General features: G+C 43.5%; 1 protein-coding gene across 2 annotated transcripts; it reads left to right on the forward strand.

Annotated features, from left to right (window-relative positions):
* Positions 1 to 292: 292 nt before the first annotated feature.
* cwc27 (CWC27 spliceosome associated cyclophilin) lies at positions 293 to 23,124 on the forward strand. Of its 2 annotated transcripts, XR_011038172.1 has the most exons (15): positions 293 to 480; positions 787 to 883; positions 985 to 1,097; positions 1,205 to 1,348; positions 1,491 to 1,589; positions 1,673 to 1,776; positions 1,961 to 2,030; positions 2,183 to 2,262; positions 2,354 to 2,390; positions 2,486 to 2,661; positions 12,797 to 12,900; positions 19,102 to 19,211; positions 19,297 to 19,400; positions 20,344 to 20,466; positions 22,621 to 22,757. XR_011038172.1 is itself a non-coding variant. In XM_068334520.1 (14 exons), the coding sequence occupies exons 1-14, from the start codon at positions 439 to 441 to the stop codon at positions 22,781 to 22,783; spliced, it is 1,443 nt and encodes a 480-aa protein (XP_068190621.1). In that variant the 5' UTR covers positions 293 to 438; the 3' UTR covers positions 22,784 to 23,124. The 2 variants fall into 2 exon arrangements, 1 of the variants encoding a protein (XP_068190621.1); XM_068334520.1 differs by lacking the exon at positions 20,344 to 20,466 and having other exon boundaries at positions 22,621 to 23,124.
* The last annotated feature ends 3,064 nt before the right edge of the window (positions 23,125 to 26,188 follow it).

The following is a 26,188-nucleotide window of genomic DNA, read 5'->3' on the forward strand; positions in this document are numbered from 1 at the left end:
TCATCTTGTTACTGTAACGGACCAGAATCGCTCCGTTGTTTTGGCGGGTGTATTATCTTGGAACACATAGGTCAAACCAAAACGAAACTGCAGGGAAATCTTCAGAACTTGGGTTGAAATTTTTATGGTATAAATACATAATTATGTATATTATCATCCCCCTATAGTATAATTTTATATTTATACGAAGAAATTTAAGTATTTGCGTTTTAATATGCAAAATGATGTAAATAATAAAAATGTATAATCAAGAATCCCCCCCACGTTTTCTGACGTAAACAATTAGCTCACATGTATTACCAAGATGGCTGTGGAGAGAAAAGTATGAAATTTGCAAGCTAACTTAATATAAAACCCGTTTTTATATTTTGAACTACCTTACAGTGTGAAAACAGATTTCTATTGCGTTAGTGAGGAAGAAAAAAATCATTTAGCAAAATGAGCAACATTTACATCCAAGAGCCGCCAACAAACGGAAAGGTGAGCGCAACCTTTTCCTGTTTTAATGTCCAGTTTAACGTCCTTTTTTTACACATTTCTCTTAACACCAACGATGCAGCAACATCTGTAGTTCTACTTAAATACAGCTATAAAAGCCCAGGTCCTAATATAATAGTTAACAGTGTGAACCTTCACTGCATGTCCTTTAACGAACCTCCACTTCGTCAGATTAAGTGCTAAAAGATGCAGAATGTGTTGCTTTTCTGGCTGCTTATAGCTAAAAATACAAAATTAAAATAAATTTTTACAAATTCCTTAACGTTCCACGTTCTGATCTTCACTCAGGTCCTGTTGAAGACCTCAGCAGGTGAAATTGACATTGAGCTATGGTCCAAGGAAACCCCTAAAGCTTGCAGGAACTTTGTGCAACTGTGCATGGAAGGTAAAAAAATTAAAACCAAGACATTGTATTTAAAAAAAAAAGAAAATCCAGTCATTTTAAAAGAAGTGTGACTTCATCGTGTTATCTTTCTGTGTTTTTAGGCTACTATGACGGCACTTTGTTTCATCGAGTGGTGCCAGATTTCATCATCCAAGGAGGAGATCCCACAGGAACAGGAACAGGTGGAGAGTCCATATATGGTCGTCCGTTCAAGGTCAGGTGGCTTTGTGGAAATCTTGAGCTCGTTCTGAATAATCAGTGTTTCAGCTAATAGAATATTATGTATGACTGAATAAAACCTTGAAACGCTTGTATTTTTAGGATGAATTTCACTCCAGACTGCGCTTCAATCGGAGAGGTTTGGTTGCAATGGCAAATGCTGGACCACATGATAACGGAAGCCAGTTTTTCTTCACCCTGGGACGTGCAGATGAACTCAACAATAAACACACCATATTCGGAAAGGTATATTTCCAGTGTGTGTTTGAGTTTGTCCTGGTGCAGCAGTTGAATTCGGATTATCATTGTTTGTGAGAAATGTCTCCCACATGTATGGATGCATATCAGCATTTATATGACTTTACTTGACCCCCCCCCCCCACCGCAGGTCACAGGAGACACTGTCTACAACATGCTCAGATTAGCAGAGGTTGCATGCGATGCTGAAGAAAGACCTTTGAATCCCCACAATATAAGATGCGCTGAGGTATTTTTCTTCTTTTGTTCTGATTTTTAACCTGTTTGATTCTGTTTTTAGTGTCTGATAAAAGAAAGTTTTGTGTCTGCCAGGTGCTTCATTCCCCCTTTGATGACATAATAGCGCGTGAGTTAAAAAAATCCAAGAGGGAAAAAGAGAAAGAGGAAGTAAAGAAGTCACAATCAAAAGCCACAAAGTGAGTCCTCAGACTTCCTCTCTGATGGGAACTTTAAATTAAAAAAAAAAATTTTCTCCTGCTCTTTTGTTGATTTCCATTTTTTGATGTGAGATTCCTCCTTGAGTTTCTGTGTTTAAATGCATTTTCAGTTTCTACACCATCAAATGTATATTTAGTGCCAGTATTTTTGTCATTTTTGTAGAAACTTCAGTTTGTTGTCTTTTGGAGAGGAAGCAGAAGAAGAAGAAGAGATGGTGAATCAAGTCAGCCAGGTACTAGAGTATAAATAATAATAAATTAGCTGGTACTAATCATCATTCATTCGACTAATTGATCCACATTAAACACGTCGGTCGGCTCATTGAGGTCACATTGAGGTAGAGGAACCATTTAAAAGACATAATGACAAAATCTGTTTCTTCAGTCGCTAAAGGGAAAAAGCAAAAGCAGCCATGACCTTCTGAAAGACGATCCCAGACTGAGTTCTGTCCCAGCAGTTGACAAGTTTGTACAATTCATTCATTAATAAAAAGGCTTATCCTGCAGCCATGAATCCAGTTTCTTTCTAACAACAACCCCATTTGTGCTTTAACAGGAAAAATGGGAAGGGGATTCCAGGAGACACTGCTGAGGTATTTCAGACATAATGTTAAGATATATAAAAAATAATAATCTTTTTCAATCTAAAATTTTCAATATTCTAATATTATTTAACATTGCCTCCCAGACAGACGATGAGGCTGATGGCGATGTTGACGATGACATGGATGCAGATGGAGCGTCTGATCCAGAAAGGAGAGAGAAGATGAGGGAACTCATCAGCAAAAAGCTGCAGAAAGAAAAAGGCGCGGAGAAAACGAGTGAACCCGGTGAAGAAGAGCGAGGGAAGAAGCCCAGCCGCAGGTATGGCAGCACGCTCCTACCTCATTCTGTCCTCCACGTCTGTCTATGAGTCACTCTTGATAACGGATTCACGTTTATTATTATTATATTTAGAAAACACAAGTTTTATTTTGTTCGTTTAGTTTTATTTTGTTGCATTTATCGTGAAAATATTGTCTGACATTAAAACGGTGTGTGCAGAAAAAAAGGTTGTTGGCTACTGACAAGCTGGTGTTCCACTTGTAACAGAGCGTCACAGCCAGGCGGGAGCGCTGTTGATCCGCGTGGCGCTGAGACAGAGAGGAAGCGATCCATCCGGATCAGAGTGGACTGTCCAAATTTTTGCTCTTATGAGAAGAAGAGACGTAAATAAAACCACTCACAGTGGAACCTGAGCTTTAAATATTTTATTTACTATTGTGAGGGTTGAGCCATTGACGGTTAAGAAGGAGAGGAAATATTAAAGTTTACAGAAACATTTCATTTGTTTCTTCTGAACAGCTGTCCAAAAGTCCTAAATATTCCTCCTGCCATCATATGTTATTTATTGTTTGGGGTTTCATTAACGCCGACGTTCTTACTCGTAGCGATGCAAAATTTCCCACAATGCACCTGAAATGCATTAGACATTAATATACACGTAATAATTTGTAATGCAGACTCAGAATTTCAATCTGGAGTTTAAATAAGTTTCACAAAGCCCCAAATGAGATCACTGTGACGTCATCAAGGCCCGTTTACTTCGTCTTTGGAGTTTTGACATTGGCAAAATATGTATATCGAATAAAATGTGACAACTGTGTTCTTTAATTTAAATTTTCTCCCTCCTTTCCTCATCTAAATATCGTCCAACTCTCGTTCCGTTTTCGGACACTCACACAGCGTCGGCGCTTGAACCACATGACCCGAGCTGAAGCAGAATCAAACAGGACGTCTCTCTGAGTGAAACGAAGGCGAGACAAACATTAGTATGAAAACGACCCGCGGAGAACAGAGAGAGCGATTTATCTTTCATCTCTCTTTGATCCGTCGCTCCTTCATATCCTCTTAACAGGTAGCCCTCAGCACACATCATCAACATACCCTTCTCTCATTAGCGCTAATGGGATAAGGAGAGGGCCCTGAGTCACTGCATGTGTGTGTGCGAGTGTGTGTGTGTGCTTTGACTGACAGCCAGCTCAATGCAGGCAGACTGTAGTATATTAAACACAAGCACAGATTGTTTTGCTACAAGAACTGTAACCCAACACAGTGGTTTGTCTTGGCAGCGAATCAAAGCGCGGGCCGGTAGGTAGTGTTGGTCCGGGACAAAGGGGGCATTGTTGCAGGGTGAGCGCCGCTCTCCCACTACTGCCCCACTTTGAGCTCTCAGCTGCTTCGCACTGAGAAGGAGTAAGAAGAGGAGGAGGAACAGCGACCGGTATCTAGTCACCCGGGAGGGAAAGGAAGAGAAAGGCGGGTGTGAAAGGGTTTGCACAAAGAAGGTTTTAGTCCCAGAGCTTCCAGGATGTCTTTGGATTTATCTTCACAAAACCTTCCAAACCGGAAGCGTTTTAATCTGGTTACTAACTTTGATAAGTTGACTTGTTCTGTGTTTTTTTTTTACGACAGCAGCAGGGCCATAAATGTCACAAAAAGCAAAATATAAAATTAGATAAATTCCGAGAAGCGTACCTGGGATAAATGAATCCATGACTTCACCCTGCCCTACACATTTCTGTGCCTCTGGCTTCCTGAAAATGCTTTTTGTTTTGTGATTATGTCTCATTCATTTCAGAGATGTAAGGGAAAATTTGACCTTGACCTAGTTTTTCAAGGTCAAGGTTGTGATCTAATTTCCATCCCCTTGCCTCCCTGACTACAACGCCTTATTTTCCTCGTCTTTCTGTTGTCCGATTCCTGAGATATGTGCGAAAAAATGTACAAAAATTGAAATTTGACCTTGACCTAGTTTTCTCAAGATCAAGGTCATCATCTCATTTTCATCCCCTTTGCTGCCTGAGTAATGTGCTTTTTCTTTCATGTTTCTATCTGCAACGGTTGTGAAGATATTTGGTGGACTAACGGACGGATGAACACACAAACACTAACAATTATAATACACCACCGCTTCGCGGGATGTAATAATCCTGCTGACGATCCAACAAGGAAAGGGGGAAAACACGGAAGTGAGGGAATGAGTTGATTTCTAGAGAGATCTGTAATTGAGCTCACATCTGGAGAAACCCGCTTGGACATGCGAATGCAGCTCTTCATCATCTCAGGTGAACAACTTGAGGAAGAGGAGAGTCCGACCAATTCCACCAGTCCTGGAAAGTTTGAAGATTAAATTGCGGCGGAGAAGTTTTCGTGAACAGACAGGGGGGTGTCATTAAAAGTGCTTGAATTTATCTACTTGTTGGAGAATGTGGCTTTGCTGCTTGATTTCTTGCTTTGTGAAAGTGCGAAGCTGAAAAGCATTGAAGTCTATTCCGGTTAAGGATCTGTTTAAACCTTGACGTCGGAACATTTTTCAGAGCGGCGGTTATGCGATGTGTGTGTGAAGGACGCTTCTCTGGTGTCTGCAGCTTTCTCTGGCCTACGTTGGGATGAAGCTGATTGTGTCTTCTCTTTCTCAGAGTCAAGGCTGCTGAAGCAACCTTGAAATTAGGAATGACCCTGAAACCCAAATAGTTTTGTTGTTTTTTTTCCCCCTTTTTGACATCAGGTCTAAACTATCTCACATCCCTCTCCAGCAGCCGGATGAGATTTCACTGCAATAATCCACGACTGCAAAATGCTTGGACTTGTTCGGATTCACGCACAAGTTGCCAAGTCCTGGTTGTCTGCGCCTCGAACAACACAACACGAAACAAAACAAAGAGTCACAACAGATGAAAACGGATCTCATTCTGTCTCGACCCGCTGTGATGTTTGCGGTCGTTGCTAAGGATGGTTGAGTTTTTGTGCTCGCAGTTTTGATGCTTCTTTTCTGCTATTATTGATCAAGTCTGGTTTAGATATGTTTGAAGAAGAAGGAGGAGGAGGAGGTGGATTTATAAAAGACAACACTGAATCAAGTCCCAAAAAGCAGTGTATGTGGTCGTCGCCACTTTTGTTCAACCCGACGGGGCATGACTGGGGAAGCAAAACGCTTCCATATGGCTGCGGGACACGGCGGGAGCTGCTCCTGCCAGCAGGACCCCGACTCCCTCTGCTGCCTCTGCTAATCGCTTCTCACTTACCGCGGGCTGGAGATAATGACGGCACCGCACTTCCTGTTATTTATATCACTTGTTATCACACACACCTATGCGCGGCGCAGACGGTGTGAGCGGAGTAAAGCGAGTGCTGGGGTCCTCTCACAGCGTGCCATTAGAGCAAGAAGTACATAACTGCGCTGTAGGTGTGTGTGTTTATGTGTGGGCTTGTGGGTGTTACAGCTGAAATCATTATGAGGGTATTAATAAGGATGCACTCTGGGGTTAGTGCCGCTGAAAAAAAAGAAAAAGGTTCCATGCAGAAACATTGAAATCCTGGACTGGCCTTTTGTTCAATAAGACTTTTTAAAAAAAATTTTCTTTGAGCATTTTGCTGTTTAAATCTGTTGAATCCTCGTCGGTGTAGAAGATCGATGGGACATTCGAGCCTCTCACAGATCCCCCGCCGTCTGCTTTCCCTCAGTCTTGGATTCGACCTTCTGCTGTGTCGCTCCTGGAGAAAGTGTTTTCCTCAACCCCGCGGACGGCGCACCTCAAACAGGACGTCAGACAGTAATTATCCCGCCTGAGCGGGACGCTGCGTCACTCCCCATTAATTGGCTGCACCTGTCTCTTGTCATCGGTCACAACCAAACGCGTTCGCAGGGAAAGGTTGCGGGGATCAAGAAAGCATTCGGGCACTGCCTTTGTGCAGAAAGCTGCTTGAGATAATCCAGTTCTTGGCAGCGGTATTGTGTATGTTTTGGAACCGCGAGGTTTACACATCTCTGGCCCACTGTAGCATGTCTGCCCCATATTTGGGGCACTTGTACGCTGGAAACAGTTCGAGATGGCGATGGCTGTCCAGGACGAGCGTTCGAGACTGGAGGGGAAAAAAAAACTAAACAGCAGAAACCCACTTGGAACGCGATCAATGTCAACATTTGCGCACATTCACTGCCGTTTTCTCTCCCCACAGGCCGTTTAGAGATAATTCATGGCTAAATGTGATTGAAATAAATCGTGAAACAAATCCTTGATATTCTGCAAGATTCATTACTTTGATCCATCGTGTCTGACGAGCAGAAGAACAAAGGATCCAGCCAATAATCGCCGGGGCAGATAAGCCGCTCTAAAAGAGGAACCTTGGTCGGCTGCTTGGGCAACGTGTTGGTCTCCATCGCTCTGCAAAGTCATGCAAATTCCTGTGTTGAGGTTGGATTCCTCCTCTCCGGCTCTCGGTTCTCCTTGGCTCTGCACCAAACCATGAAGTGCCCCCCCGAGGGGAGTTCACCCAGCCATCTTGTTATTCGAGCACATTCATCCACATCACTTGCTCAGTCGCTTGACTGGTTCGAGTCCAGTCCGAGTAGCAGGAAGAGGGAAGAAGTCGCTGCTGCCATGTTTTCACCTGAAACAGTTTTTGCCGGGATCAATCAATGAAATCTCTTTAAGTCACTTGAAGGCTCAAGACGGGGAATGCAGAGAAACCCCCCCCCCAAAAAATAGTCGAGAACGCCCACTAGTACAATTTAGAAAACGATAGAATTTTTCATGAACCATACGGTCATCTCTGTACTATTTTTAAGGTTGTGAAATTCCTGCGTCAGCCTCAGACTCCTGCCAGAAGCTCCAGTGTGAAAGACAAGCTTCTGAATCAAGAGTTCTTGGTGTCCTGCCAATCAATTTATATACTTTCTTTATGAAAAGTTAATTATCCGCAGCTCTGAAGTTTTCACCATTTTTAAAAAAAAATAATTCTGAACTGTTGACGGTAGCTGGCAGCCCTCACGTACCCTCGAGGGCAACAGGGCCAGAAAGGCTTTAACAAACAGGCATATATCTAGATTTGCATATTAAGGTTTGTTTATCTCGCGGCTAATGGGAAGATCTGGGCAGGTTTTCTATCTCTGCTCGGCTAATGTTTTTGTAAATGGTCTCCTCCTGCCGCCTGGTGGAGTCCAGTTCAGGGGATGGATGTGACGTCTTCTCTGTCGCCTTTCAGAAGAGATCCACCTCTTCAGGTCTACTTCTTTCATCTTTGCTGAATAAAATGGAATTCCTAATTGCAAATTATGGATGAATGCCGACTACGCTTGGCCAGTCGTTTGTATCTATTTCTAAATTAAACTACAGTTATAATGTCCCTCCTACATCTTAGCTAACTACTTGCTTTTATTTTCTTAATCGGGTTTCTCGATGAAAACTTAAATCGATTAGAAGAAAATGAAGCATCCAAACAAATATAAAACTTTACCTAAGCAATTAAATTATCAGAAAGATGGTTACTTAATTTTTTCTTTTTGTTGGTTTGACCTTTTAGGAGAAGTTATTAGGGTTATTAGCCAATATATCACGATCTCCCAGGTATAACCTCATGTATACTCTGGATGTGTCTCGACAATTTGTGATTTATCTGCTCTGTGCAGAAATATAGTTTTTGAATTATTAAGTGCTTAAAAGTGAAATAATTTGTGGTGTTGGGATGCGAGGGTCTTGAGAGGAATTTTCTGAGCCTCCAGGTGTGTCTTAACAGGTGTTGTTGGGGCTTTTCCTGTCCTCTCTGGCCTCTCTCTATTTATTGGCAGCGGGTCCGTGGAGCCGATTGTTTGGCTGTTGCCTCGGATACATCTCTTGTTTTCCGAATGGCGGCGTGTTAAGGCAGGCAGAAAGTGATCACTCAGTCCAAAGTGTTCCGCTCTGTAGAATATATGCATGAAGCCTCACCTCTCGGTACTACGGGGGAGGCAGGGCGGATCGTGTGCACCATTATTCTAAGAAGGCAAGATGATTACTCTGGACCTGATAGATGGAGGACAGAAAAGTGCCTTAAATATATAAAACAAAAATATTGCGTACTGAAATTCTATTTACAGTAGAACTTTGAGATACGAGTTTAACCCATTCCGTGACTGAGCTCGTAAGTCAAACATTTAACCATTAAAATAACTTAAGTCATTTTAATCAGTCTCAGTCTTGTAAAAAAGCCCCAAGTCCCTCAAATTATGAAGAAAAACCCCATATTTTAATCAACCAGTTATGCAGATTTTACCTGTATATAATTAATTATATACATAAACAATAAACATACATAAACAATGATAAAGAATGAAAAGAAACGCAAAAGTCACAAAAGTACACAAGCTGTGTCTTTACTCCACCAACGAGAACGAGATCCGGTCTCAGCTGATGTTCTATCCATCCACCAAAAAGCGGTAGTCTCTTGAAGCACATGTATTTTGAGTTTTGCTTATATTTTGAACAAAATCTTGGACAGCACAATGACTTGTATCTCAAAAAACTTGTATGTTGAGCAGCTCGTATCTCGAGGTTCTGCTTTAATTCAATCTAATGTGAAGCAACAATTAAAACAAATGTTTTACTGTCTCAAATAGTCTGTTCTAGATGTAGACAAGACAATAAAGATGTGAAATTGTCCTGACAACACATACGAAGACCTACATTAATGGTCTCTGAATGCAGACAATTCTTAGACCTGATTTTCATGACAAACAGATGTAATGAGTTGAGGTGCATTTTTTTAAGAAAAGGTCTCAGGTTGGACTAAATTTACTGGGCTTTAGCTCGTGTGTGAAATTTGAATGGCAGCTGCAGTCTTTGAATCATTTGGTGAACATCTGGTTGGACACATCTGAGCAGCGTTAGCGTACCGTGTATAAATCTCAGAGAAGAGGTTTGTTGTCATTGCTGGTAGACGGTGCCGAGCAGGCGACTTCCTCACGTAGGCCAAGTCGGACTCTGCCAACTAGTTCTGCTCTTGGCGACTTGGATTCAGCTGCAACATTTTTTCTCAAAGAAGAAAAAAAAAGGAGTGACAGCCGAACGTCTGACTGGTTCCTCATGTGAATCCCACCGAGCGGCGGGGAAACAAACGAGGAGACGGGACATCAAGTTGGCCTCGGCTCTGAAACGAGACCCAAAGCCGACCCTTTATTTTCTGCTAAATTCTTGTGATGTCAGTGGTTCATAGTAAAACTGATAGTTTCAAATAATGAATGCTAGCTTTCCATTTTTACTATATTTTAAATGAGCCCATTAAATAAACTTTTTTTCATTGGTCATCTTCGGCCTTGGCTCCCTCATCGAGAGCAGGGACAGCTCAGACCAGACTCCTGATCTGGATCTCATTTTACGGACAAAATATTTTCTGGTTTTCCTTCAGATGTCCTCCAGCTGCTCTGGCAGGACTCTTTGATTTACATGGGTTCCTGATGGATGGATAGCTTTGCTTGTTGCAAGAGTATACGCTCTCTGCTGCTAACTGTACTTGGCGTTTGCTAGTTGGCACAGTTAGCCAAACAATTACTGGTCCTATTAACTGGTTCTCCCCCACTCGGCACCCTGTCCCCCGGTCTGGAAACCTCCTCTTACCAGCTGTCCAAAGCTCCTGCTAATGCAAGCCTTTTGTTACACAGAACTCACACATTAACACCGCAAGACCCTTCTCCAAACTGCCTTTGATTAGCAGTAGAACAACACCCCATGTCCTGCAAGCAAAAGAGTCTGTCAGAGAATTGTACACCAGTAACACAAGTATTTGAAAGAGTTAAACCTTTAGATAAAGGAAAAGAAAAGGATATAAATAAATGTCAGCCCAGAGAAGCAGATGTAAGAAACAAAGGCAGCCATTGTTTGGTCTGGAGATGCCTCGCATGTTCGAGGCCAGAGGCCCTCACTGTGCAGCTTACCTGTGCTCCACAAAGAGAATGGACAAAAACAGAACTGTCAGGCAGCACGAAAATATTATGATTTCCTAACATAACAGATCTGCTCCCATTCTGGCAGCAGTATCAATCATCAGAACGGGAACATTAATCAGCATCGGTTCAGACTTTTAGCACTTAGCCTTGCATGAGTTGAGCTTTAGGCTTTCTGCCAAAATGGACACGACTTTGAATCGAAGATGTGCCACGGCCTGTCTCATTGAGTTCAAGATTTTAAATGGGTTGCTGAGTGTCGTCCATTTGGCTTCATCTTGTGCCACTTGAGGACAGGATGGGTTAAGTGTTTCATTACTTCTCCAGTGTTTACGCCAGGGTGTGAGGGTTTTTGTAGTCAATTGTACTGGATTGATTGATTTGTCTTGAGTTGTGACTATTGCCTTCACCCGGTACTTGTTTTCTTCGACTTGATTGATTGATTTAGGACTGGTCCTTGAGTCGGAACATGGCCTTTGACCTATCTTGGATCTTAGTGTTTGTCCTTTTTGTATTGAGGCATTATCAGTCTTGCCTTGGAATGTCACTTTGACTTGCCTCTTGATTTGACACGTATTGTCTTGACTTAGGACTCTTTCTTGACTTGACATTTCATTGGTCTTGCCTCAGGACTTCACTCAGCTTTAGTCTTTTGTTTTTGGATGTTTGTCTTAACACAAGACTTTGAGGAGTGGTTTCTTGATGGTTTTTAGTCTTGACAAAAGAATTGTTTGTCTTGACGGGACGTAACCCAAGACTTGCTGGTCTTGGGACATCACTCTGGACATGTATCTCGTGATCTCAGGATTTTTACTTCCGTCACAAAGTGGACCGGGATTCTGAATGAGCTCCATCCGTCCATTTGTAAGTCTGTCACACTTAAAACAGGAGTTTTCTCAACGGTAGTTGAAGATAAATGAACAAAGTTTAGCTTGGAACTTTGATCCATACTGCTGTATTTCACGATATTCAATACCATTATGCAAGTTTAGCGATAGCGCCACCTACAGGCAACTGGAAGTAACCCATCTGACACCAAGATCATTTGGTTTGCCAGAGGTTTTCATTGGTATGGCCTTCACATCATTTACTGTGAGGGAACCTATAATTAGTGATTTCTTTATAGTAGAAACAGTTTGAGTCATGCTTCAATCTGAACACATTTCCTCTAGTCATTAAAAATGAGTAAATTAAAATTTTCTTGTAGAGCTTAAATATGCAATGTCGCAGACCTGGTTGAAAAAAATGAATTATGGAATTCAACATTTTTCCTTTTCACATACTGTTGTGGTGTAATTTTTTTCCACTGTGTTTATAGAATACAGGCAGTGAGTTATCAATCTCAAAACTTATGCTGGCATTGGCTTCTTCCATGCAGAACTAACTTCAAGGCGCTTTCATTTCACATACCGGTGAATATTTGAAACAAGCATCAATTGACAGGATATATTGTTGCCTGTGTCTCATTGTTCTCCACTCTATTTTTAAGGCTTCATTGCCGACATCATTCACTCACTCACGACTTGCATTGCAATGTTTCACCATCTCTCTCCACGCACAGCTAATCAAACTTAAAAGCCACAGACGAGCACCGTCTAAGATTTGTATCGCTGCAATCCCACTTAGGATAGTCGCTGATATACTGACTTTATCTGTATTTATTACCATTATTCAGTGACAGCGTTTTAATGGGTTAAAAAGTCACAGCGTCAACGACTGAATGATAATTACTCATCTCTAAACAAGAAACACATGGACATTTTTCTCACTTTAAACCGGCCGACCCCGACACTTACTCCAGCGCTTTCCAGGAGCTGGGTGGGGAGAACAATTACTTTATTAAGGGTCCATTAAATTTATTGGAGTAACACAAGCTTTTAACGTACATTCTTCATTCTGACACTTGCACAGAGTGTTTTATGTTTGTTTTATATACCCACATAATTAGCCATGAGCATTAAATTTTGAGAGGCATAACATCTCAAGACAATTGATGTTTGTTTGTGAAGACCACTAACATTCAGCGCTCTGATGTCATTTTTTTTTTAAAATGATGCATATGTTTATTCAACAGAAGGAGCCGACGCAGCCAGAAGTCTGCTGAAACTATTCGCCGTACATTTTTCACGACTGACCTTTGTCTCCGAACCTTTTCGCTCTGTCATCGTTCTTGTCTGCGTAGAGTTTAATCCTTCATTACATTTATATATGTTGAACTTAAATTCTTCAACCTCATTTCCCCCCCCTCACCCCTCACAGTGATGAATTGCGGAAAGAGGCGCGACAGTTGAAGAAGGAACTGCAGGCCATAAAGCAAAGGAAAGAAGAAAGTTCAAAACCTGCTGTAGATAAAGCCACAGAGGGTATGTGAGCAGATTTTATTTCCCTACTTATTCTGATGGATGCGTATTATGGTACCCATTAGACTATTGGATTTACTGGTGCTTGATAATATACTGTAAATGTATACTACCACAACTGGGTGCATTTTAAGGATGTTTGAAGCAGTGCTCCCCAGACCTTTAAGTGTGAACAGAGTTTCTAAGAGGGTGGTCTCCTACATTCTCTGCTAATGGACACTAAGGCAGGCAACCCTCTGATTTTGTCAATTAGTTGCAGACGTCTATTTTTCCTCCGCGAGGGTTTTTGCATTTTTGTGTTAAAGCCCACTGCAAAACTGCGTGGGTGCAAATTGTTGAGTGGCCGCCACAGTCGCACATCAAACCCTTCAGTGTGTTTGTTAGTTTGCAGCCTCGGCCAGCATGGAGAACCACACACACACACACACACACACACACACACACACCCCACTCCCTCCATGCCTCCCAAACGTCCAGGGGTCCTCACCACATTGCAGTCATTCGTGCTGCCTTCAGTCTGTGGATTTTTTTTTTTTTTTTTTTTTGCTGATGCTGAAACACATTTTTGAAAATGACCAAAAACCGCTTCGACAGAGGTTGTGTTTACATTCTTGCACAACAAAACAGAATAGTTTGCAGGGGTTTCTGCCGTTTGGGATTAGCACCAGCCAAAAGTTCCTGCACACCACGTCGGGTGTTTTTTTTTTTTTTTGGAGTCCGAATACAGTTTTCGGTCTCCCACGAGCACCGACGCTTTTTCGTGTCTTCGATTTTAGGTGAAGGAGATGCAAATATGAGCTTTTATCGTTCTTGAACGCTGCGATTGGGAGTCGATGAGTCACTCTCGCTGCTACCTGCATCCAGTTAAGCCCTGTCAATAAACACACTCAGCAAAAAGAGACTTTTTCCTAATTGATTGAGTTATAAACTCAAGTGTTGAGTCGGTAACAGTCCAGCATTGTTATGCTCAGTGGCATCAAGCCTAAGCTCCTCTATTATCTCATAAGGTATTTATTCTCTGCCAGGGAACCTTTTGTTTTGTGCATTTCTGGCAGCTTTAGCCAGAGGCGGGAGTTTCTTTTAAGAGTTCCTCATTACGTTTCTGCATTGGAAGCAAAAGTTAATTCCATTAGACAGAATTCTTAGATGTCATGGGCCAGTGGTCACTGCAGGGGAGACGGATGTCTGCTCGAATGCTGTAAATCTGGAAGCTCAACTCGGCCACAGAGGAACACTTGTGGTGCAGACCCGTTTTATCTCGTCCCACTGCAGTCGGGGCTCTGCACACACACACACACACACACACACACATACACACACACACACACACACGGACGAACACGCACACATTAAGGCTCACGTTGACACTTAAAACTTAAATCATTCTCCTGGTTTGTGAAGGTCAACCTGTGGTCTCATTTCCATCACATGCTTCTCAGACTGGTCAGTGTAAGTTGTGGGGGGGGGGGGGGGGGTGAGTGTGTGTGTGCGTGTGTGTGTGGGAGTGCAAATAATGCAGGATTGAGGTTAATGAAATTAGGGCGGACTTTGATCCACTAATCCTTCTTTACATTTTCTGGTTTTATAAGTAAAAATGTCAGAGATTGCGACCAACAATTCAAAGCTCCCAGAATATTCGAGACAGAAAACGAGCAAACCTTCACAAAACTTTGCAGCTGTTTTATTCATTTCACCGATTATCTTTCAACAAATTCAATTTGAGCTACGAAAGGTGCAACTGAAAAACTTAAAGCTTTCAAAATATAAAGATTGGTGCGCACCTTCCCTTCCTCGTCCCCCCCATCACACCCGACTGGAGCGAAACCCAATCGTGTTTCTTCAAACTTCAACATCAACTTTCAGATGTTAAAAAAAAAAAAAGTTTTCATCACATAAATTATAGCATGTGGCCTTAGTCTGGTTTTCTCTCTCTTGGCATGACTTCTTGGTACCGGAGCCAAAAATAAGAGAGCCATTCTGAAACCACTGTCCATTCAATACCCACGCTAAACGATGTGGCAGCCGTCTTTATACCACGGAGATGTTATACAGGTTAAGCCCATGCGCTGGTGGGGTTTTATTTCACCGGTGCCCAAGAACCGTTGCTGCAGAGTGATATCTGAAACTCCAAATTACCCACGATCGAGATTTGCGTGTTATTTTGTCTACTCCGTGTACCGTTTGGCAGTTTATTTCTAAGACATGTAAGATATGAAGGGAGTCGTCGCTGCTGCTTATTCAACGATGGATTGTTAGCTGCCGAGTTGAAGGTGCGATTCGTCCCTGTTGAGGGCTGTTGCTCCTGTTCGGTTATATTTGTCATTATCTACCTGTAAGTACAGGTAGATAGGTAGTCTGTTCTCCCACCTCCACCCAGTCCAGCTCCAGCCCGGCTGGAGACTTGACACCAAAACAGTGGTCATCAAACACTTTTTCACAACAGACTGGTTTGATACCAGACAATATTTATACAGACAGTCCTTTAAAGTGTGGCAGAAAAATGAAACTAAATAAAACAATACAACCAGAGCAAAAACTGTTTTTATCAAAATTTAATAAGAAATTTCAATCCAGTTTGTATCAACTTTATTAGCAGCGTCCTCGTAACGTCACACCAATGCTTGTTTCTTGTTTGTTCTGCTAGCTTGCTAGCTTCAGTTTAGTGGTGATGTATTTTGTGTTAGCGGTCGGAGCGGCCCCTTTAAGAAGGTAGTCATGTGACCGAGGCAAGCATCTCCACGAGCGTCAAGAATGACTCATACAGATGTGGAGGAGAGAATACACTCGTTTAAAACTAAACATCGTTCAGAGCCAGGTCAGAAAGAAAACAGAAATAATGGAAGTTCTGGATTCTTTCTGTGTGACCCGGTACCGACCGACCCACAGACCGGTACCGGTCCATGACCCGGGGGTTGGGAACTACTGCTGTAAAGAATGGACCTATAGGGACGATCTAGATGGAGGTCAACGTGACTGATCCATGTGATGAAGCTCTCCGTCTGTCCTGGTCCCACGTGAAGACAGCTTTGGTTCCCATTAAAATAAATTATGGTCATAACCTCCATTTTGTCAAGAACTTTAGTACCTTTTATTAAATTCCTTGAAATATTTGCTGATAAATCTTCACTGACACTTGATGTAAAGCACAACTGGAACCGGTTGGTTGGCCGAGACGTTCGTCCACGCAACCTGATTGATGATCGGCGGCGATGTTGCCTCACCGCCCGGCGCCATGCTGGTTGGACTCGTCACAACCTCGTCTCTCGTGAAAGAGGCGTCCGTCGTCCACAACAGCCTTCGGTTGCCACGGCATCGGCGGTGTGATTTGTAGCTGGTGGGTCCGGGTGACAGGAGAGGGTAGGAATGTAGTTAGAAGGTCATCAAACTCAAAGACAGTAGTTAGTGACAACAGCTGGAGAAGGTGATGTGTGTTCCTCGTGTCGGACCTCGGGGCGTCATCCGTCAGCATGCAGCGGGGAGGGGGGGGGGGGGGGGCTGGAGAGGTGACTGCTTTGGGGGAGTGGGGGGGGGGATCACTTGTTGGTCTCATAAATCAAAAGAAAGATTTGCCCGTCGGCACCAGACTTCCATGTTGAAGCAGCGGGACGCGGGGAGAGCGTGGCGCTCGCTAACATTCTCTCCGGACACTTAGCAACTTAGCCCACAAATTTGATGAATCCGTCAAATCTTTTTTTCTTCTGCTTATCTGGGGGGGGGTCGAGTCACAGTGGCAGCAGGCTAAGCAGAGTATCCCTGACACTCCCTAGAATCCATTTCCTGTTCCTCCTGGGGGATCCTGAGGCATTCCTAGATCAGATAAGATTTGCAATCTTTCCGTCAAGCGTCGGTCATACGCCGGCGTCTCATCCTGGTTGGGTGCAGCTGGAAAACGTCCAAAATTTCTGCCTTTTTTTAATCTATTAAAATCTTTAACTATAATTGCAATCTAGTAATTATCATTAGATCTTCGTTTATCTTGTAACACTCAAGCCATCTGGGACCAAACAGCTGAGTACATAACGTTAAAACGTGCTCGTCTCGCTGAACCCGGAGCGCTGTTTTCTCTGTTACCTCATTCATTTGGATGCAGCTGAATGCGTCCAGTCAGTCTGTCCAGCGACGCGACGCCGTCGCGGGGGCGACGCCCTCTCCCTGTGTGACATCACATCGAGTTGTGGTGAAAGACGGGCGCTCCACCTGCCAGCAGACTGTTACTCCGTCTGCCAGTCGGTGACTTCACGACCCGTAGCTGGGAAGAGCATTAACCTCGTGAGACGTCGACGTCAGCAGGGTGATGGATTGGCGTGTCGTCGGTCGTTGCTGTGATGTCCAGTTTTACAGTTTCAGCCCTCGACAACCTCAACCATCTTCTTTTTTTGTCCACCTGTGGTTCAGACTTTCCCTCTTCAAAGTAACTTGGCTTTTGGTCAAGTAGGTCTTCTTGTAGAGAATATGTGTCAAACTCAAGGCCCGGGGGCCAAATGTGGCCCGCCACAACATTTCATGTGGCCCGCAAGAGCATAAAAGGTCAGAGTGTAAAAATAAATACTTCAAAAGTGTGCTTTGACCAAAAACTACATTTCCCACAATGCAGGAATTAAATCCATTTTAATTTTGACAAAACCATTGAAAAAACCATGTACAAAGTTAATGTCTAACTTACGTTTGATGTTATTTTTCTTTATTAATTGATAGTTTGACCCTTGATTGATGGAGTTCTGTGGGTTTAATAACCTGACAAATTCAAAGGATTAATGTTAGAACAGAGAAACAAACAAACACAGTTTTTCTGTGTAACTATAATGTTTGTAACTTGAATAAGTAATAAATTCAGAGTAGTTACATTTATGTTACATTACATTGAGTTCCATTTATTTACATTTATTCGTTACATCTGGCCCTTTGAGGACAGACGTTATGCTGATGGGGCCCTCGGTGAAAATTAATTTGAGATCCCTGCATTAGAGCATCAAAATTGCTCAATTCTTCACATCCGTCCATAGAAATCCGTGATCTGTATCAAAATAAACAACCAGACACAGATTTGATAATTGGTCTGAACAATAATTGGTCAATTCTAACATCCAGATGTTCAGAAAGAAGGGAAACAAGTTTTGATTTTTAGCTTTAAAACACGACTCAAAACAATGATTTAATTCTCCAGGAAGCTGCGACGTACTTTTCCTTCTCTAAGGACTTCTTCATATCCAAGAACTTGTGTTTTTGGTTTCCTCCAACCAACTGTTTGACGTCCAACAGAAGCTCAAATGTCCCGTCTCCGCTGAGGATTAAAGGGGTCTTTACTTGCCCAGGAGCGTTCAATTACACAAGGGTTTGGGTATACGGTAGCGGTCAGAATGTAGGTCGTCTCTGGGGTGGGGGCGAAGGGGGAGAGGGTTCGGTTCATTACGTCTGAAGGTTGACAGACGTATGGATTCATGCGGGGCTCGTCGCCCTGAGATGAGACGAGCGCCTCGTGTTGCCTCATCCTTTCGCGTCTCTTATTATCGCTCAGATCACGTCTGGCGGCGACCGTCTCAGCGGGACCAGCTTCACTCCCTTTTATCTTTTCTCTCTGATCGTCTTCTCCCCATTTTTTTTAAGCCCCTTATCTGTCAAGTATCAGTGAAGTGTTGCTGTTTGTTCACCCTCGACTTCCCTTTCTGTCTGAAGTCAATATGCCTTCAAATAGTTATTAGCTGTTGCTGGAGATTCCTCATTTTACCTTGAGGGGTAACGGGAATGTAAATCATGGCTGCTGTCTTGAAAGTTTTTCAGAAATATTAAAAATAAAATCCAGAGTTACTAAAAAAAAAAATCAAACTTCCTGCTTCTTTTAGTGCAACAAGGTGTGTCAATGAAAAGAAATGACGATGAGTCAAGTTTTGCTCTTTATAGATTACAGTAGAACCATCAGTAGAACCCTGAGATACGAGTTGAATCCGTTTCGTGACGGAGCTTGTATGTCAAGCAACATTTAACCATTTAAAATAATTAAAATCCCTTTAATCCGTTCAAGCCTTGTAAAAAAGCCCCAAAGTATGGTTCATATCTCTGATATTCGCTTGTATGTCAAACAAAAATATGGACAAACTTGTATCTCAAATGACTTGTATGTTTAACAGCTTGGATTTCAAGGGTTTACTTTACCTGCTTCTATATCACCACCTCTTCTCAGGGTTGATAGTGTTCTTGTCTTTCCAGGGGATGAAAAACCTCCCAACGAGGCCGTGGCTGAATATCTGGAGGGACGAAAGAAGTATGAGGAACTGAGGAAACAGAAACGATCGAGAACCTCTAACAGAGAGGAACAGGTACGTGGAGTCGACACACGGCACAGATCGTTTCAGGAGAAAATCTCTCCGTACGTCTGCGTCAATCGTCTCGTTTGTTTGGCAGACGCTGGCCCTCCTCAATCAGTTCAAGACCAAGTTATCCTCGGCCATCAGTGAAGCTCCGGAGGAGGATGTGGAAGACCTGGGAGAAGACGACGACAGAGGATGGTCAGTGAGCCTCAGAATGTCGATTAGTTTTGTCGAAAGATGTGGTTCGATTAAAAAAATAGCACAACCCATCACCTCGGTCGTCTTCTGGAGAGACGGGAGAGAGGTTTTGGGGAATTTTCTCAGGGTTAAAGGAATATCCAGGATGTTTCCAAGAGCAAAAATGAGTTCTTGTCTGTGTTCCCTTAAGGTGAAGACAGTCGGTTAGTGTTTGTATCTCAAAGTGAGGATGTAAACTCTTTAAAAAGTGTTAAAAAGAAGACGTGCCTTCCACGTTGCTGCTAACTCTGTCTGATGGGGGGGTTCATTAAAAACACTATTTTAACGTTGAGGGGTTCAGCAGTTCACCATGAGAGTTGGTGTCGGATCTACTTTCCATCAGGTGGACAGTCATATTAACGACCTCCCTCATAACTCCACACGTTGACGATCCTTCAAGCCTGTCAAAAAAAATAAAAAAAGCTGCTTTATGTTGCTTTAAGTCTTTGCGGGGATGAAACAGATGAATGTCTCCACTGCTTTCCCTTCTTTAGGTATAACTCCAGGTATTTAAACAAGGTGATTTCAACCGACGTCGGGAGGACAGAGTTGTCAGCGTTTAATGATAAACCTACGACATATGGACGCCTCTGGTGGTGGTGGGGGGCGGCAGCCGTTCCTGGGATTTAAATCACTGTTAAATCACTGACACCCTTTCAGATATTAGTAGCTCGGTGTTCCTGGGGAGTTCAAGAAGTTTGGCAAACGCTCCGACGTTTATGCCTGACAGATCTTCCTCCCTCCGGCTCTTCATTCGCTTGCGGCGAACGTGAGGTCGTCAAAGAAAGAGTCCGATAGGAACGAATGAATGATATATTTGTAGATCCGAAGCCCGCGTCATTTTCTCATAATTTGTGTCAAAGTTCAAGTTGTGTGTGCTTGTGTGTGTGTACGTGTGTGTCAGGTTGGGATTTCAACCCGCAGCCACCAGATCGGCCATCAGGAAATGAGCCCTGACGCGATGTTTTCCTCTCATATTCTGTCTTCTACCAAAAAACATCTCGGAGTCTAACGACACACATTAAAGGTTTGAAATGAATACCATGTGTTTGAATCCGAGCGAAATGTGTGTGAGAGATTTAGAATAACAAAACCTGTAGTTGCTATTAGTCTCAAGAAGCCCCCTTGAAGTGCAGTCCGTCTGCATGTGTGTGTGTAAGTGTGTGTGTGTGTGTGTGTGGGGGCCCTAATGAATTTGAGAGAAGCCTTTGGCTGGCTGGCTTCGTTTTTTTGTTGTTGTTTTATTCTCGGAGCCTCACCCGGCTGCAGACGCCTCGCCGTGCCGCCCACATCAGGTATGGCGAGGAAAGAGGACGGCGGAGGAGGTAGCGAGGCCGTCCTAAGAAAAACACCAGTGGGAAGTCTTTGCCACTCTGTGAACAGAATGTGGGTTACAACAGGTCAGACATTGAAAGTCAAGTCTGGGCCAGAGGAGGTAAACTATTCCATCTGTGTCTGTGTCTACAAATTCAGTCTCCCCCTTCCTCCTCCTCCTCCTCCTCCTCCACACACACACACACACACAATGCTCTCGTCGTCCGTCCTCTCCTCTCTAACTCCCACCCCCTACTTAAACAAAAAAAAGATGTATAAATGTGGGAAAGGCTTCTGTAGCCTCGTGGTTTTGATGAGCCTCAAACGCCGCGTTTCCACATCGCGTCTCTGGAGCCGCGGGACTCCGAGGCCGAGCGGCCGGCGGGCTGTCATCGCCGAGACTGCTAGACAAATTATCAGAGGCGGCCCCGCTCGCACTGCGGGGTTCCTCGGGGGGTCCGCCAGAGTCTAGCCATGACATTCTAGATGAGCTGTCACAGCTCCCGCCGATTTCAAATGAAGGCAGGAGTGAGAGAGCGCACACACACCGAACTCACGGCGACACACGCTCAACGCGGCACACGAGGCATGCGTCGGGTCATGTTGTAAAATATACAACAGAAAATATTCTGTTTCTGCTGTTTTTGAGCGCTCACCGCCGAGACGTAAATATTTTTCACTCGGGCAGATAAGAACGTTCTGCTGGGCCTCAACTTTTAAAGGCCAACGTCAAAGACGGGAGGCGGCGTCGCGGTGGAGTTAGCTTCGCGTGGAGACATCAAACGAATAAATGTCCGACAGAAGCCTGTCAGAAAACATGAGAATCGCTTCATGAAAGATCTGAAGCTTCACGCCGTCCACAGACTGTCCTGATCCACAGCAGCAGCCGTCTGATCAAAACACTCAGACTCTTCTGTCTACTTTAAAAATACTATGACGACTCCAGAAAGTTAAAATCGTGACAAATAGAACCAAAGACGAAGCTTTTGTCCCGGATGTCTCGTCCTCGGCTGCGCCATTCTGGATCATCCGTCTCTCACATCCTCATGACCTTTCACCCCGAAGCGCAACGCAAAAGGAAGCCATGAGCCGTCTGTGGCGGGAGACCGTCACAAAACCGATAACGGCGGTTGCTGAACGGTCAAGAAGATCAAGATCAATAAACGATAAGAGAATTGGCGTCTTTTCCGGATTGTCGAGCTGCTAAGAAGTCTCAGAAATACGAACCTGACACAACCCATCATCATCATCATCATCCTCATTATCATCATGGCTTTACACTGAGAGAAAACTTTAAATACTTGGTTACTGTCCTCTGGTAAACAACATTCTCTTATTTTTTAGTAGGTTTGGCTGCATTTTTGAATACCTGGATTAATACGTTCGTATATTAACCAATCAGACTCCTACGTGAGTGTAGTGGATGTTATTCCCTCTGAATGACGCGTCCTGATTGGTTGAGAATCACCTGCTGCTTCTTTTGCTTCCCTGGTAGCATCTTTTCATGCAATTTCAAAAACAGTTGCAAAAAGTTGGTTGGTGGAGACCAAAAATGAGCTACATGTAAAGTCTATCCGTGTGGGATGAAGCAGTTATTTTCTTTCCCTAATTTAATGATGATGATGGGAATTTAGCTACCGTAGCTAAAGCCGGCTTCGTCTTAGCCTTTTGTCCGAGCCTTGAACGCACCGACAGCACAATGGATCCAAGATTATTTTTGTGTTGAAAAATATATTTCCAATAATAATCAAACTGCTCCAAGCCAAAAGGACGGCGGCGTCTCTGTGAAAATCGTGCCGAGCCGTGATTTAGAGGATCCTCCGCAGCCGTTCTTTGAACTCTGTCCACCTCTCTCCGTCTGATTTAGGATGGGCCATGTTCTGCAGTTTGATGAGCAAACCAGAAAAGTCAAGGATGCCAACATGCAGGACGAGGACACCTTCGAAATCTACGACCCCCGCAACCCCGTCAACAAACGGAGGAGGGAGGAGAGCAAGAAGATCATGAAGGAGAAGAAGGCCAAGAGGTGAGGTCATGAGGTCAAGGGGGGTCTTCAGGTGCACCGAAGATCTGCTGGTGCAGCGTCCTGCCCGTCCACGTTTCCGCCGCTTCAGACCCACTTTGAACATCCTGCCCCCAACATCTGGATCGAGGACGCTGACGTGAACGCGTACGATCCATGTAATCCGTGATGGAAAGGCTCTCTGCCTTAAACGGCTGCACCTGGACGACGCTCGGGATTAAGACCGCCGTCGTAGTCGCGCCCAAGATCAGGGCTAGATTGCTTTAGTGACGCTTACGTCCGTTTTCTGTATCCGTTGCCTAGGAGCTTAAATGTCAAGAGGAATAAAAGTTCATTTGCAAAAATCTTCTCATGATTCTGTTTGATTTGTGATCACTGTAAAAAAAAACAAAAAAACAAGCGTTCTTTTGCTGCATCAGTCAGATACAACGTTTTTGGGATTGTGAGGGAAGGAGCGCTGAAAGAGTTTAGACGTTCAAGTAATCATATAATGAAGTCACCCTCTAGTAGAGCCGTAAAACACTTCAACTCCATGCAATGCTTGTTTTTCATATCAATAAATCGTCCATTTTTGCACGTCATGCCTTTTTTTTCTGCCATTATGAAATAAAAAATGAATAAATATTCAGACACCTGAATAAAACAACAGAAGCTAAATGAAGCTGGTGATCTCAGTCAAATCCAAGACATCTGCTGAGCTCTCCAGTTCTTTCCCCACCTTTATAAAATACACTCTTCATAATGGAGACATTCATCATCCCAGCCTTAAGATAAAAGTGGAATTAAAGTAATTACAGACAACAGGAGGTCAATGAATGGCCTGATTCATCCTCCCCTTCCTGATTTGGCAGATGTGACCGAGTCTTTCTTCACAATAGCAGTTTTCACCAGCTTTATGCAGTGATTCTGGGAAATATGCTAATTCTCTGTTGCTGAGAATGAGACGAGAGGATCAATACCACTTTCATGGCTGTCTGGTGAATGTGAATGTGCAGCCAGGAAGATGCTGGGCTTTGCTTAGCATTAAGTCTTAAAAAGCAGGAGAAAACAGATAACTTGGCCAAAAGAGTGAGAGAGGGTACTCCAGCGACGGCTCTAGAGCTCGCTAATTAACATGTCGCATCTCGTTTAATCCACGCAAGAACTCAAATGTGGAACTGTTTTGTGGAGGTGAGATCAATGCATAAGATGCAAGTTTCGAGTCTTTATATTCAAACCCAAGGGTTAAACCAATACAGATTTGTCGAGCGGACAAAAAATACTGATTGTGGATCCATGGCATCATCAGTTTACCTGGGAGATCAAAGAAGATAATTAATTTGCAAAGCCTTCTTTTAAAAGATGCACGTTTCGTCATATTTGTGTCACCTTTTTGTGGCCTGGTTAGCCGATCTGTTCTGCCTCTTACCTGTTTCTAGCTTTTTAGCTAAGCTAAGCTGATCTTGTCCTGGATATGTGCAGAAAACAGAATAGCATCAGTATTTTCATGGCCAGAAAGTCAATAAGTATAACTTAAATGAGTCAAACTATTCCTCTAATCCGAGTTGGTGAGTTGATGACCTGACCAAACACGCTTCTGGCGCTCCGGCGGTGCTGTTCAACCCCAAAGACTTCATCTCACCCTAGTGGTTTTGGGGTAAATGGTCTGTCACTGCCATGTGTGTGACCAGGAGCTGCTTTTGGCGAATGCACTATTTTGTTACTGCACTTCTGGGATTATGCTTAGATTTTCATTTGGAACAGGAAGGAGAGTTAATGTTACATTATGAGCCCGGCTCGGCTCCGAAACACCGCAAATGTAAAACAGGTGATCCTCCCGACAATGTGCACCACCGGGTCCGGGTCAGGTTGAAACGTACCACTGATTTATAACGGAGAGAAATGCAGAAGGAAAACAATCGTGTACAAACATTTTTCTTCATATCTCGACAAAAAAATATGATTTTCCTCACTGCTGTTAAAGATGAACTGTTACCCAACATTTCCTCCCAGTCTGTTGACGACTATTTGAGAGGTTTGAGATGAAAATTAGATCACATCCTTGACCTTGAAAAACTAGGTCAAGGTCAAATTTTCACTTTTATATCTTCTTAGGTGCACTTCTCTGAAACATGATGAGATATAATCGCAAAACAAAAAGTGACATTTTCAGGAAGCCAGAGGCACAAAAATATGATGATGACCTTCACCTTTGGAAAACTAGGTCAATGTCATACTTGATAGTACAATATAGAATTCATTGCTGCGACCATTATGAAAGTATGTCAGGGAAAAATTTTGAAATCAGGGGTGTCGCGGAATGTTGCAGTCTCTGACTGCCTTGTTTATGCTGAAAGTGGAGGAAACCGGAAAGGAGGTGATCCCCCTCCAGCGCCGCCAGCAGAACGTTCCCTCGTATCGCCACGTCCAGCCTGGAGCAGGAAATACCTCGCTTTGCTGGTCACGTGACCTCCAGAGATGAGATGGAATGGTAATAGCATTATCATGCTATTTGACAACCGCTATCTCCCTCTGCCCTTGTGGTAAAAGGGCTAAATATAGCCAGGTAATCCCTCTCAACTCTTACAAATTCAACACTTCTTCTACGACAGGGATTATTTTCTCCTCTTGTCTTTCTTTGCACTACCGTCTCCACTTGGGTGAAGATCAACGACGACTTCTAAAAGCGCATAGATTTGCTTTTGACCTTTAACTCTTGCTTGCGCTGCAGGTTTATCCTTTGGCGGGTGCAGCTCGTATTGCCTGACCCTTGAACTGCATCTATGAGCCCTCCCTCCCCCAGCGTGTGATGGACAGAATGTGCAGAAGAAGAGAGCTCAGTACGTTAGCGTGCCTTCGTCGGAGGGATATTGATGAGTTTGCGAGATCAAAGAGAAGATGGTTTGCACAGGCACGGCAGGTTTTCTCATGGTTAATGGTTTGTCACTCACAGACGTCCAAGGACAGAGCAGAGGAATCATTTGTCTCTCTTCCATGTGTTCTCAATGCCTACCAGCTTTTCTCCGGTGTTAAATAGGTTCAAAATGTTCCAAGTCTATCTTAAAACAACACTCACAAGCCCATATGTGCATCGAAAGAGTTATTGGGTGCTGACATTGTTCCTCCTGTTCATGCTGACAAGACCGGACCGATGGAGGAAAAACAAAACGAAGAGAACCTCCATCTGAGGCTTCGTCGGCGTGAGTCCGTTCAATCACGCTTGTTTTTGTATCGAGCGACTACCTAGAAAAGCGCGGCGCTGAGCGGGAACTGTTAAAGGAACAGTTATGAAACCCATTAAACGATCCATTCAGGCCCTTTTCTGACAGGTTGTTGGTCCCCAGAAGCGCCGCAGCGTGATTCAAAAAAGATGCTATTTACACACTTTTGAAGCTTTAGCCTTTAAGCTACAAGTGTTTCCCCCATCTGAGGA

The sequence above is a fragment of the Antennarius striatus genome, chromosome 15, assembly GCF_040054535.1.
Source record: "Antennarius striatus isolate MH-2024 chromosome 15, ASM4005453v1, whole genome shotgun sequence".
NCBI classification, from domain to species: domain Eukaryota; kingdom Metazoa; phylum Chordata; class Actinopteri; order Lophiiformes; family Antennariidae; genus Antennarius; species Antennarius striatus.

Coding starts and splice junctions, on each gene's coding strand:
- cwc27 (XM_068334520.1), top strand. CDS start 439: ATGAGCAACATTTACATCCAAGAGCCGCCAACAAACGGAAAG. Junction 2,031..2,182: donor TGGTGAATCAAGTCAGCCAG/GTACTAGAGTAT, acceptor CTGTTTCTTCAG/TCGCTAAAGGGAAAAAGCAA. Junction 2,662..12,796: donor GGGAAGAAGCCCAGCCGCAG/GTATGGCAGCAC, acceptor CACCCCTCACAG/TGATGAATTGCGGAAAGAGG.